The sequence below is a fragment of the Perkinsus marinus genome, assembly GCF_000006405.1.
Source record: "Perkinsus marinus ATCC 50983 genomic scaffold scf_1104296928266, whole genome shotgun sequence".
Lineage (NCBI taxonomy): Eukaryota > Perkinsozoa > Perkinsida > Perkinsidae > Perkinsus > Perkinsus marinus.
The window spans coordinates 76,894-90,200 of record NW_003216874.1 but is presented as its reverse complement, the minus strand read 5'-3'; the positions used below and the strand labels follow the sequence as shown (position 1 = coordinate 90,200).

Here is a 13,307-nt window from a genome sequence, read left to right as displayed (position 1 = left end):
TGTACGTGATGAAGATAAAAGCCAAACTTAATCCCGGCGGGACTTGAACCCGCAACCTTCGGCTCCGGAAACCGACGCGCTTCCATTGCGCCACGAGATCGACGAAAAAGCTTTATTAGGACCTCACGCTACTGTTCACAATCTCCATGACGGGAACGAAGACGACAACATATGGATAGTAGAGGCGAGGTCGCTCGGGATCCCCCTCTTGGCTTCATGCAGCGACTACTAACCGATATGATTTTAGTTGGTGACGGCCTTTATGTAGCGAAAAATTACTACAGCGCCACATGGCGGCTGTGGTGTTTTCAGATTCTACATGTGCAACGACTAGACCTACAGAACTGCGCATAGTGCATGAACGAAGGTCAATTTATTGGGCTAGGTCAACAAACGAGCGAATGGTTTGTATTGTGGTTGGGAAGTGTTGGATCGATTAACATCCAGTTACCATTAAGTTAATGGGAACTTCCCTGAACCCTCCCACTCGCATCCGGTTTAAGTTGGTTTGGGAGGCATGAGTAGTCAAGCGAGGAACTTCAGCCAGAGTCTCTGGCCCAGAGCATCGAGTTGACCCTCTGCGGCAGACGAGGGAATCCCGTTACCTCGCTGCTACTTATGCGGAGCGAAGCATTTAAAGTTGCAAGTTCCGGTGAAACTTTCGACAGAACTTCGAGGTCGAGACTTTCGGATCTCACAAGTTCTGTAGCAACGTATAAAAGTGTTATTCCGTGACAGAATTTCTGTCCGGATCGACGTGGTGAGGATGTCCAATGATTGGACTCGGATTGGACTCCAATCCGATGCTGTTCAGTATGAGAACAGATAAGCTGGTGGAATCTCAGGAACTGAAATGCCACCTCATGAGTAACACCATTGAGCTGGACTCACTGGCGATGGAATGCTGTGGTGGCAGCTACTTTCTACATCGTCCAGGAAATTATAAGATAGTGGCGACGATTTCTAAGGATGGCAAGCATCTCTCACTTGATGATCCGATAATATTCCACCGCTGGAATTTCGGAATCATCCGATGTACCGACGGTATGAGCATGTTCGAATGCTATCACCCGTATCCCATGTACAGGATGATGCGGATGGTCCCATGGAAGCAACGATCTCTCCGTAATGGCGAATGTAATCATCGAATTCCCCCATTTAATAATGAGTATTTCAATGTCGCTCAAGTTGCTTTGTGTACTTCAGTTGGCAGCTTAGCGGCTACTGATATTTTGCTCCCATCGTCTTCAAGTTAGCTGCGACTCTCCCATACACTACTCAGACTTTCCCACCCTTGAGTCGGTAACTCGACTCACCCACCTTTGGCTGCAAACCGGAACATTGAACTACGATGAGTAACCTACAGACCTCAGAAAGTAGCCAAAGTAGTGACGTACAGAGAGAGATCTAACCGAGTAGTTCAATAATACCTGCCCAAACCACCAACCCGGTTAGCTCAGCCAAGGGTGGACATCGCCTTGCATAGACTCAACTATCCAATCCTTTTTCGCATTCGATATACCCGGCGTGTCCGTCTGGTGCTCTCGTCGTCCGATCACATCTCCGCCCGTCCCTGCGGCTCCCGACGACTTAGCGGGTTCGGCTCCCTGTGATTCCACCACAGTCGCAGAATACCCCAGACTATCGGCTATGTAGGCCTCCGGGCGTACCGATTGATACAATCACTGCGCCATCGACCAAACTTCTTCACTTTGTTCCGCTCGATTCCCGCCCTGAGTAGCCACTGGCACCCGCCGGCTCTCATGCTATGTAGAGAGTAACCTATCCATCCTTGTATCCCGGCTTTTGCCAGGTCCTCCTTCAATAGCCTTCGAAACTCCTTCTGAGTCCACCTGCAGCTCTTACTATTTGTACACAGTAGATGGTCTGGTGCGGCCCCTTGTTGATTTCTTGACTGGAGTAGGTATGCCGCGGCACGTACGGGACATATCAACCCAACGTCATCCCCCTCCTGGGTACAGATAGCACCTAGCTGCCTCTTCTCACCACATAACCGCTGGTCTGTCTTCGAGCCTTCGATTATGATAGACACGCTAGTATTCCTTTGTCCGATCGACACATGGCTCACTTTCAGACTCAGGAGCTCGTCTCCGCGCAGAAGAAACCATGACCCCAGGACGTAGCTCGCTGCTCGCTGCTTGGCGAAGAAACCGGAGGCCGATTTGCATAAACTCATCAGCACCCCTAGAGTCAATGGCTCGGCCTGCTTTGGCCCTCCAATATGGCGCTCGCAGGTGGTCTTAATCCTCCGCGCATATGCGCGCTGACAACTCGATAGTTTATAACCCAATAACTCGTTAAAGGCGATAGCCGTCGACAAATAGTCAGCCGCCGATCTGTAGTTGGCCTCCCGCAACGCTGCTGTTATTCTTTCCATTTTCTTCTCATCTAGAGGAAACGGCTCAAAGCCCATCTTCCCGCTCATCTCCTCCCACAACTTTAGTCTAGATCGGTATGTGGCCTTAGTACTCTCGGCTAGCATTGCTTTGCGCATAGTAGAAACGGCCCGCTCTAGCTCACTCACGTTAGCCGGCTCCGAAAGGTAATGGGCTCGCTTCCACGAACCTCGCTTGCGCATCTGGGATGGGAAGAGCATGAGGAGATAGGAGAAGCAACCCTACTGAGGGACTAAGACATGAGCCACCGCAGGAGTAAACGCCGTAACTGACCTGCTCACGCCCAAACGGCCCCGACAGGCCCACATCAGTGGAGGCGGTCCTGCTCGCACTGTGGTTAACGCGCCGTAGCACAGAATGCTACACTAGGCGAAGCCTTGGCAACCCGCCGATCGGCTGTATCACTCAACAGCGTTGACCCATCCGAGGGAGGGCCACCCGCCACTCCCGTTAGGTAACACTCGTTTCACGCAAGGCCACCCGCCTTGAAATGAGGGAAAAAGTTATTCACGCTCATCCCGAGCATCCAATGATGGCTGCTGACTACAACCCGTAGTACACCGCAACGACTAGACGTCTAACCATCGAACTCCGATGAGACGAACGACCAAGAGAGGGGGCAAAAAAAAGAATAGAGGATGGCACAAGGAATGGAGGTACAGCGCTCCGTGCAGGTAGACCATCCAATGGATGGCATCCATATACCCGAAACACGCAGACTAAGACACCCGCTCTACACAGGGGTGGACATCCAACTTCCAGAACCTTGCATCACGAGGAGGACATACACTCTCGATCACCGAGCTCAGCTCAGCAGGACGTGGAGAGGAGAGGAGCTCAGCCGGGCTTGGGAAGACGGCTCAGATAATCCGCCAGTCCATTTTTGTCACCCGAAATGTGTGAGTATGACATCTCCAGAACTCTCATATCGCACGCACACTCCCAAGCAAGTTCCGCCATTACCATGTTCATATTAGGGGACCTCGACCGTAACTTCAGCGCTGCACCAATCGCTGAGCGGGAGTCACTGCGGTACCGAAAGTAGGCGGCCGGTGGTAACCATCTTCGCCATAGCCTGACGGCCACTAGTAAGGCCAGAGCCTCCCACAGACTCTGGAATCTATGGTCGCCGACCTTGGCCTGGAATCTCGTTGTGTCTAGCTCTGAGATACTATCCGAGAAGAAGGCGATGATCCGATCAAGTCCAAAGCGGTCGCTGAGAGATAAATAGCCACCTAAACCCCACGGCGACGCATCGACGGTGATAACCATGGATACACATCGGCGCTTAGGGACAAATTCCCTCCCGAATAGACGAGAACGATGCGACCCGGCAGCTGTTGTGGCCGCGGTCAACATAGTATTGAACCAGAGTAACGAACGGCGAATACCGGCAATGAGGATCCACTGTGAGCTTTCCTCGCTTTTCCCCCCTAGGGCCTTCCACATGGGTGCCAAGAGGGCATGAACCCATGGGATTACCCCGCCGGACCAGCATAGCTTTCCACACAGTCTACGGAGCAGCTTTGAACTGACCACTCTCCTGAATCCCAGAATTTGAGAAGTAATCTTCGCCATAGCCTCCAGCTTCTCCAAGGGAATAGATACGCGGAGACTCCCGTTCGCCACGGCAAACTGAGATCCAATCCAAGTCACGGCGGAGCCACGCTGAAATTTGTGGAAGCTGAAGGGGAATCCTATAGCCATCCATAGCAGAATCGGGAGAGCGATGAGCCTCGTTCTGATCCGAGATGACCGACCACGAACCGTAATATGGGGATCGTCCACGAAGCAGCTAATCCTGCCCTCGGAAGGGGTATAGAGGAGCTGTGCCCATCTACATGCACAGCTCGAGAAACGGCACCATACCAGGGGACTACTTCGGACACCGAACATGAGAACATGAAAGAGGATCCAACGCCCCTGGAAGTAGCATACTTGAATTCGCTGCTCCATACTCTGGACTGGGATGAGCTTGAAGGCGTTCTGAAAGTCAGCGGCCAAGAACTCGATTTCGGACCAGCAATCGCGGGCAGTGTCGCTGGCTCCTCTTGCTGGTTCCATGAGCTCGTGGATATTCTGCACAACGTCGGAGACTCTTGGGAGAACAATCTTTTCACGACAGTGTACCACCTCATTCAGGCTGTTGGCCTTGGCATCACAGATCAATCGATATTTGGGGGGGTCTGTGTTAGGTTTTGTTGCCAGCGCAATCTTAGTGACTATCACATCCCTGCTGCCAACAGCCACGGCTAGGTCGTCGAAGGAGTCGTAGAACGTGCAGAAGCCTGCCTTCCTCTCCTCGTCTAGTAGGGCCCAGGTGTTGGCTGGATCGGACTCAGCCGAAGAGTAATTGACGTAGGCTCCGTCGGCAGACCCAATAAACCATCCTAGCCATTCTCTTGATTCGTCACCAATAGCCGTCACCGGCAGATCCGTCGTTGCCACGGTTGACGTCGAAAACCAGCCACCAGGCCGTATCTCGGCCGAGACACCAATAGGAGCGCCTTCGATTAGCCACCCGCTGAGGGATGTATCCCAATCGCCCGACATATCGGTTAGAGCTTTCCACAGCCCAGGCCTCAGCGGGCCCCGCTGAGCGGGGTATTAGGGTTCACAATGTCTTTAGCAGAGACAGATCCGCCACCTAGTCGAATGATTGCATCGCGAGCCTCCTCAACTATGCTCTCAGGGAACTCACAAAATATGCCCCCCTTCCCCAGAGCCCTCTCGACTGTATCGATATTACGATCAATGATAGACTCGAACTCCTTGCGCAGCTGCTGCATCCGTATGCGTCCCTCTGGCAGGTACTTAGTGGCATCATACGCCCGACGAAGGCCGCTGGCCGTCTCAGGAATTGTGGTGAACTCATTGTTACTAGTCAGCGCCGGCAGATGAAATTTGTTTGCCGCTGGAGCGTCATCCGTACAATGAAATAGAAAACCACTCTCGATAGCCGTAGATCTTGGTAGTGCAGTAGACGCAGACAGAACAGGACTGGCAGTCGAGTTTCAGGCTCTTCTCGGAGGCGCTGGAGAAGGCGAATCCTTTTGTACCCGAACTTCTGATTTTGGCCTAACCACTGCTTTCGAAGCATTAATCCTGGGGCAGCGGTTGCGTCCCCGAGGGAGGTCATGTTGAGACCGACAGCCTTGACATAGATGGAGGCGACCGTCTTGCACTTATCGCCAGAATGTCTCCCATCTTGATATGCGAAGCAAAATTGCTGGCCTACGTCCTTTGCTGGCCTTTGTCTCGGAGTAGAGCTCCCATCCAATCTCTTCGAGGGGCCACTCGGACTCGCAAAATGTAATCGCATTACTGCATGATCGACGTGAAGTCTCCAGAAGGCGGAGTCGTCGGCCGCCTTGACGAAACATGCACCCCAGGAGATGCCTTTGTTCTTCTCCTTATACACCGCAACGTGAGAGCTGCGCATAAGCTCGTCCGCATGGTAGATCACACTCCAGTGATCCTTGAAGGTGTCAGCGAGACTCTCTATCACAAACTTATAGCGCTCAAAGTCAGCGAAGCTCCCCTGGTCCAAAATAACCATAGCATGTCTAAAGATAACAAAGCTCTCCCGCCATTGGGAGAGGGAGGGTGTCTTAATTGACGGCACCTTCGTCAGAAAACCGTCATCGATTGTCCAGCGACGGACCTTCTCTTCACGCAGTCTCTTCCTCTGACCTGGGGTCCATATGCAGAAGTCAGTATATGGCGTATCGCCCTCCGCGAGACGAGATTGGAGAGCTGAGAGCTGTTCTCTCGTAGGAGTCTGGTCAACCGGAACTTCGCCATACAGCTCCTTGAATCGGGTGAGCCGTCCGCTGAAATCCTGCACTGGTAGGAGGGTGAATGTTCCGTCATCACTACTGTCAACGTAGGAGCTCAACTTCAGACGCTTGACCCCTTGCCCGGTTGTGCTTGAGCAATGTGCACCCTGGTCAGCATTCGAGCTTGTGGAGCCTACCGCCGGGCTGGTGGTTTTCATGGCTAGAGCCAGACCACACTGCTCGCGACAAAGATCATACAGCAAACCGATTCGACCTTTTTGGACGGCGTCGCCAATGGTATCCATTGTTTTCACCACATCTTTCGCACTCACGAAGGCCAAGTCGGACACAAATTTTATAGAGTCTCTCTTGCCGCCGAGCTTCACGCAGATCTCTCCCCAGATGTCGTCGTTCACCTCCGTTTTCAACCGCAGCTCATCTATCCCTATTTTGGACACCTCTAGACGAGATAACAGGGAGGGCGGGGAACTCGGGGCCGACATAGATATAAAAAAAAGTGGGGATCGTACCCAGAGAACGACTGCATGACACTGTCAGTATCACTGCTCAGTAATCGTAGGAGTTGAATCATCACCAAATTGTCATCTTGGCATCTTGACCTAACTCACACACCGTCGAGTCTCTTGTCACTTGAACTCTTAAGCATGTTCCCATGCTTCTCCATGCACGCCTTTATGGGCATTCAGTCTTCGATCCCGTCCAACCACATTCCAGATCGAGTCAATCATCAGTATTGACTTCCCATCGGAAACTCTGAACACTTGATCTGACGTTGGATTCCTCAGTCGTAAATTACGACTCGTAATACAGAACACGTCTGAATCAATCGGGAATTGAGAACGTGTGCCCAGTGTTGGAATATATGTTCGCTTTTCTCAACTGAATTTAAGAGCTTCCTTACTGATTATAGGAGTCTGTATACGAATTCGAGTAGAATGTACAGAAACCAATGCGGGTTTCTCAAAGATTTCGTATCGTCGGCCAGTCATGCAGTTGCCCATGTGCATATCTCCCCACACTGTGTGTGCCTAACGGCAATCACAGCGATGTTCGGGAATACCAACAAATGTGAAATACATCCCTGTGGTAACCGCAGAATACCATCAAAATCTGAGGACCCTCCACAGTGCGGTTCGGTCCAGAAGAACGCAATCATTGGGAAAGGCGATGCACCTCTCTATGAGGCCCTCCGATGATGTTCGACCGATGGAAGTACATACTGCTAGCCGAAGATCTCCAACAATGGTCTACGCCGTAGCGCCAATTATTTACCTATTGTAAGAAGGTGAGAGGTGACGAGTATGGTATTTATTTGGACGAATTCATATTAACTGAGGGCACTTCTAGTGATTGATATATCGAGGTAGTCGTACCGTATAAAACTCTACGAAATCTGATATTGGTCTGGTGTTGAGAATGTATTGTGTATCGTAGTCGGACGACGATATCATCCAATGGATTCTCGAATGCGGAGGAATAGAACCGGGAGCTGGAACGCAAGGAAGGTAACCGAAACATAGCCCCGGCGGGACTTGAACCCGCAACCTTCGGCTCCGGAAACCGACGCGCTTCCATTGCGCCACGAGATCGATGAGAATCACATATTATGAGCTCACGCTACTGTTGACAATTTCCATGACGGGAACGCACACGACATGATGTATGGATGAGAGAGACGCGTCAGACAAGAACATAGAACTATATTCTGAAGAAATGTGAAATAATCCGGCGAGAGTAGAGCCCGCAACCTCCAGTTCCGCGACCAGATACGTTACCACTGCGCTAAGTAATCGATGAGAAACCAAACGAGACGATCGTTACTCTTTCTACACACAACAGAAGTATCTCTGCAACCATCAAAAACCATTTCCGAGAAATGCGCGCAGTCCCATCGCACATCACATACGAACTAATTATACGTTTCCTTGAACCTTCGTCGGAAGATTCTCCGCTCGAGTATCACAGACCTTACCTCAGCCTTTCAAGAGCATCTCTCATGAAGGATACGGGTTTTGGTATTCGAAGTCGTCTCCGGTTACCCACAAGTTCAACCTCAACCGAAAAATTTTCGTCGAATAATGGTCGCCCGAAACTACACAACGCAACAACACAAATCTACAACTTTTATTTCGTCATGCCACAAAATACATTATTCGGCTTCTTCCGAAGACGCGGCATTCGAACTCCTAAAAGATATCATCATCATGAAGTGCTCATAGCTCGTAATTCACCCCTCGCCGGAGCCTCCCTCCTCTTCTTCCGACTCTCCCTCTTCTTCGCTGTCCTCCTCACTGGAATAATCACTAAAAATGGAACCGCTGGGAATCGAACCCGATATCCCCATTAAAACACAGCAAAACAAACACGGTGGACATAAACCGTATCTTCCACAGGGGACCTCAAGATACTCACCTGTAATCCTCCTCATCACTATAATCATATTCAGAAGAGGAGCCCTCCGAAGATTCTTCCACCGATCCACCGCCACCATCATCACCGCCGCCAACACCATCATCACTCTGCTGAGGAGCTGAGTCAAAATCCGTCACGCGCCACAAAAATACAGTACTAACACTCACACGCCGCTTTTCCTGCTTCGACTTTAGTCGGAATATTCGCCTAAAACAAAAAAATGAAAGAAAAACTACTTCGCTCCGCTAGACGAAAATACCCGCAAGGCCTCTAATCTTTCTCTACTCGCCTTAGCATCACGGCGGAGCTGACAACAGAAGCGCTCGCCCGATTGATCGATTACGGCATCTCTTTCCTACCTTCCTTCTGTATCCCGACGTACAGCCGAAGGCCAACCAAGATAATAGAATAATGGTAATGCCGAACGCGACAGTAGCCATTCGGGCAAATCTGCAAAAACATGAAATTTCCGGTAAAATTTCCGGAAAAACTGGAAAATTTCCTCACCTCACAATCGCCCGCATCGAACAAGATTCCTTAAAATTCTGCAGGAATTCGATCACATTGCCGTGAGAGCAATCGGTAGCCACATCTATCAAGTTGGTCGCGTCATTCGACATCAGCATCCTGAGGTTGACCACACAAGATACAAAATAGGTCCACTCATATAAGATACGAAATAGGTCCAAATCCTACTGTCCGCCTTCACTCTTCGCTGTGAGCCCTGGAGATCCAACCATCCTAACATCTCCATCGATCACCGGGGCGAGCGCGGCGTACTCTAAATCATCATTCAAGATTCGGCAGAGAGATGGTATGAACGTCGCCTACGTGATCGCACTCCACTATTCTTGTATTTAGGAAGCTTCCAGATGACCGTATCGGGTAAGATGCTCTGCTGCGGTACCAATTCTAACATACGGGAGGTCCAGGGTTCAAACCGCACACGTGTCTTTAGAAAATTCCAGAAAAATTGGGAATTTTCCCGAAAGTTTTCCGCTGCCCAGCGGCTACCTATTCCAGAGTCCTCTGTCGAGACCGGATCCCCTCCGGCTATGTGAGGCTTCCTTTCGTAACGGACCGGCTTGTCGGCTAAGTCGGTGTCCAATAGACGCACTATTAGTGCACTCTTCCAACCACCCTAATACGTGATGTGGCGAAAATCGTCACGCGCCACAAAACTATTTCCAATAACAGTCACGCGCCACAGAATTTTATGAAGTAGCAATCACACTCCACGAAGTTATTCCCTATAATCGTCATCGAGAAATTACCCATTTCCGATGATTAAAGATCGCGCTAAAAACTCCGAAAACGGAATAATTTCCCCAGCGTTTTCCCCTCACCTCAGGGTCACCAGAAGGGCACTCCCCCAGTGCAACGCACTCGCAAGAGTTGCTCCACATACAGGTAGTATCTAAACCGCCATCCGAGAGGTCCCCGGTTCGATCCCGACACCCTGCATTTTTACTTCCTCTATTATAACTAACAAATTCATAATTCCCTTGTACATGCTCTCGAGTGTACTGCGCACAGGAAAGAATCTAAAAGATACTCCCATGCTGAAATTCCGTCACGCGCCACAAAATTACCGAGTCAATTCCCAACCGACTGCTCGCGTCCACATGTCCGACCGTTTCCGGACAGACTCCACCAACCTCCGCCTCCTCAAAATCTAAAAATTCCAAAATTTTCCCAAAATTTTCCCGGAAAAAAATATTTTTTCCTGCCTTTTAACCGCAATCCCACCACAGTCGTCACACATATCGCGACGAGCCGTTTTAACATAAAAGAAAAGTAATAGCTGTTGAGGAAATGCAAGACTACCAAACCTGCTGAGGGTCGGCAACCGTCACGCGCCACAAAATTCAGCCGATTTCGCGTTGAGGAAACGCAAGATTGCAAGATTTCCCAAGGCAACCAATTAAACACCCACCACCAGCCATGAAACTGTTTTACCCACATACAAATGATACCACCTGCAACCGTCACGCGCCACAAAATTCAAACATCTGAAATCAACTGCGCGTTGAGGAAATGCAAGAGTGTGCAAGATTTAATCTTACTGTGTTCATATCTTGGGAGTGAGCAAATCTACACGACCGTCGTTTCCACCGACCGCTACGAAATTAGATATTCGGTGAAGTGACAAAAGGGCTGAGTTCGAGGATGGGGAACTATACTCACCTGGAAGATTAAAGATACGCTAAGATTGGACGCATGCCGGGATCGAACCCGCCACCTCCCCCATTACTACTACGCAGTCGGATGCTCTGCCGCGGGACCACCAACATATCTTTATTCTCCCCCATTGATTCCATACTCAAACTCTCACTAGTAGACCTCAACAATCGACGCATATCCCAAAACCTGACAACAACCAGCAGCAGCAGGAAAAATTGTGTACATTTCTAGCACTAATTCTGAACAACCCAACATATATTTCTGCACCACTGCACTTCATCGCCCCTACTACTACTACCTCACAAAGCCGTCTACCGAACTGCTAGTGACCTCCCACTTCTCCGCAGCTAACCCCGTCATAGCCGTCAGGCCTTCCTTACCTCCACCCGCTACCACATTGGCATCAACATCAATCGCTTTCATACTGCCGTCAGAAAACCCAGCGAACACTGACAAAAAACAACAACAAAAATCGCTTCGCTCCGCTACTATTCAAACACAGACTTTAAAACATATAAATAAATAGAAAACAAGGAATGTATTTTTATGTATATAAATTTTAATGTAATGAAAACTATACAAAAAAAATCGCTTCGCTCCGCCGCCTTTCCAACACAGAAACCTTCCTAAAATATAAATATTCTAATGCAATAAAAAATATACGACAAAAAATCACTTCGCTTCGCCGATTTTCTCCATACAAAAATGGCTTCGCTCCGCTAAACCTACCACATTTCGCCGCCCCTCCCTGCCCCTCCAAAGTCGTGATAGAAGCGCCCGACTCCGTCCCGGCTGTGCGGTTGATGAACTTCCCACTGTGGACGTCGACACATGCAACACTACCGTCGGTGTATCCAATCACCAACTTGCTAGACATATCACATGGATACCTCAAATCGATCACGTGATCGATTTCAATATAGCTATTTCCTACTACCAGCACAATGCACTCGGTACAATAGTCTTCCCTTCCTCCACCAATTTGAACCGCTGCGCCAATAGCTGCAGGAACGGCGTATCTTCTACTCCATCTAAACCACGGTCAACCTCAAGATATGCAAAGATACGCCTCATAGCCACCCGAATTCGGCCCTGCAATTTTCCACACACACGCCGTCCCATCGCTACTCCCAGTTGCCAGGAGACTACAAAATACAAAAAAAAATCCGCTCCGCTAGAGAAAAAATCACTTACCCATCATCCGGTTTCCCAAGCCGCACAGACCAGACCGCATCCTCGTGTCGGCATACTTCCTCCGATTTCACGACCGCTGCGATTTCGCGTCGCGGTGAAAGGGGAGACAACTCCATCTCTCGGGGTGGTAGACGATACATTGATACCTACCAAAATGAAAAGTAAAGAAGATCTGATTTACTCGCATTAATTCGACTTCAGATTTTCAGACATTTTTCCACAGAGGAAATGTTGAAGCGTAAAATAATCCCGGCGGGACTTGAACCCGCAACCTTCGGCTCCGAAAACCGACGCGCTTCCATTGCGCCACGAAGTCGATGGGAACCATAAATCATCAACATGCGCTACTGCTAATACTATGCATGATATACACTGCAACTCCCAGAATAGACCGTCGGCAGTTTAGATCTACATCAACCACCTTAGAGTAATTTCATATTGCTAATCATAAATACAAAGTAAACCAACGAGACAATGGGTTGCTTAACACAGAATTCATATTATCCCTACCACTCCATCAGCTCTTCCCGCGATCAACGTCCGGTCCTCCCCCCGAAATGCCATCGACAATACGCCCGAAGTGCCTCCTCTCAAACACAGAGGGCCTTCCAAAGAACCACCTAACACTAAATCAAATCTTGCAATCTTGCTCAATCTTGCATTTCCTCAACGCACCAGCGCCCCGCCCTCCCTCGTCGTTGGATATAGATGGCAGTTGCCACACCTTGATGAGCGTATCTTCCGAACCTGTACAAAGTGAACAGCACTGGGGGGGCAGGAAAATACGCACATGGTCAACTACATGTGTTAGTGAAAATATTAAAATTTTGGGAAAATTATTCTGGTTGGTTTCTGTACGTTTCTACCCGAATTCGTGACGAAGGGGCGGAGCTCACTTAGTTCACGTCTATTGATTCTATCAACGAACTCGACATAGGTCCAGCCCGGTTCGATCCCGGCGTAGGACATTTTTCCGTCATTAAAGGGTTTGCGTACATATCTCTTCGAGCTGTTCGCATAATCGAGTTTTCCGCAAACCTCGGCAGAGGAGTCCTTTTATCTATCTGATAGCCTCCTACCCTTCGTAGTTCAGCCATAATAATTCTGCACGCACGCACAAGGCGAAAGTGCCTCTTGTTGCAGTATATGCTCCGCTCCGCTACTACCGAGGGGAGTGAATAAAGTCATAGAAATTGACGACGATGAACGGTCCTATTCCGAATCTTACGCGCGCCAACCTAAGATATTTGAGAACACATCTCTCTTCGACCAATCTCTACCCCAAATACGTCATACGGAC

The 13,307-nt window shown here is 49.6% G+C and overlaps 3 protein-coding genes and 3 non-coding genes across 6 annotated transcripts; all 6 read right to left on the bottom strand.

Annotated features, from left to right (window-relative positions):
* Positions 1-28: 28 nt before the first annotated feature.
* On the bottom strand, positions 29-100 carry Pmar_PMAR015193. Its single transcript has one exon. It is a non-coding gene; the product is annotated as a tRNA-Arg (tRNA).
* Positions 101-3,930: 3,830 nt separating this feature from the next.
* Positions 3,931-4,970, bottom strand: Pmar_PMAR015192 (hypothetical protein; the record flags this gene model as incomplete). The annotated part of the gene is made up of 2 exons (XM_002788358.1): positions 3,931-4,052; positions 4,298-4,970. 2 exons carry the CDS (start codon positions 4,968-4,970, stop codon positions 3,931-3,933), a joined length of 795 nt encoding a protein of 264 aa, XP_002788404.1.
* Positions 4,971-5,301: 331 nt separating this feature from the next.
* Positions 5,302-6,699, bottom strand: Pmar_PMAR015191 (hypothetical protein; the record flags this gene model as incomplete). The annotated part of the gene is made up of 1 exon (XM_002788357.1): positions 5,302-6,699. One exon carries the CDS (start codon positions 6,697-6,699, stop codon positions 5,302-5,304), a length of 1,398 nt encoding a protein of 465 aa, XP_002788403.1.
* A 1,035-nt stretch (positions 6,700-7,734) lies between these two features.
* Pmar_PMAR015190 lies at positions 7,735-7,806 on the bottom strand. Its single transcript has one exon. It is a non-coding gene; the product is annotated as a tRNA-Arg (tRNA).
* A 638-nt stretch (positions 7,807-8,444) lies between these two features.
* Positions 8,445-11,690, bottom strand: Pmar_PMAR015189 (hypothetical protein; the record flags this gene model as incomplete). Its single annotated transcript, XM_002788356.1, has 14 exons — positions 8,445-8,520; positions 8,630-8,747; positions 8,797-8,836; positions 8,889-8,936; positions 8,989-9,079; positions 9,137-9,256; positions 9,326-9,410; positions 9,644-9,770; positions 9,976-10,046; positions 10,101-10,173; positions 10,222-10,304; positions 10,887-10,999; positions 11,112-11,262; positions 11,543-11,690. 14 exons carry the CDS (start codon positions 11,688-11,690, stop codon positions 8,445-8,447), a joined length of 1,344 nt encoding a protein of 447 aa, XP_002788402.1.
* A 561-nt stretch (positions 11,691-12,251) lies between these two features.
* Pmar_PMAR015188 lies at positions 12,252-12,323 on the bottom strand. Its single transcript has one exon. It is a non-coding gene; the product is annotated as a tRNA-Arg (tRNA).
* Between the last annotated feature and the right edge of the window lie 984 nt (positions 12,324-13,307).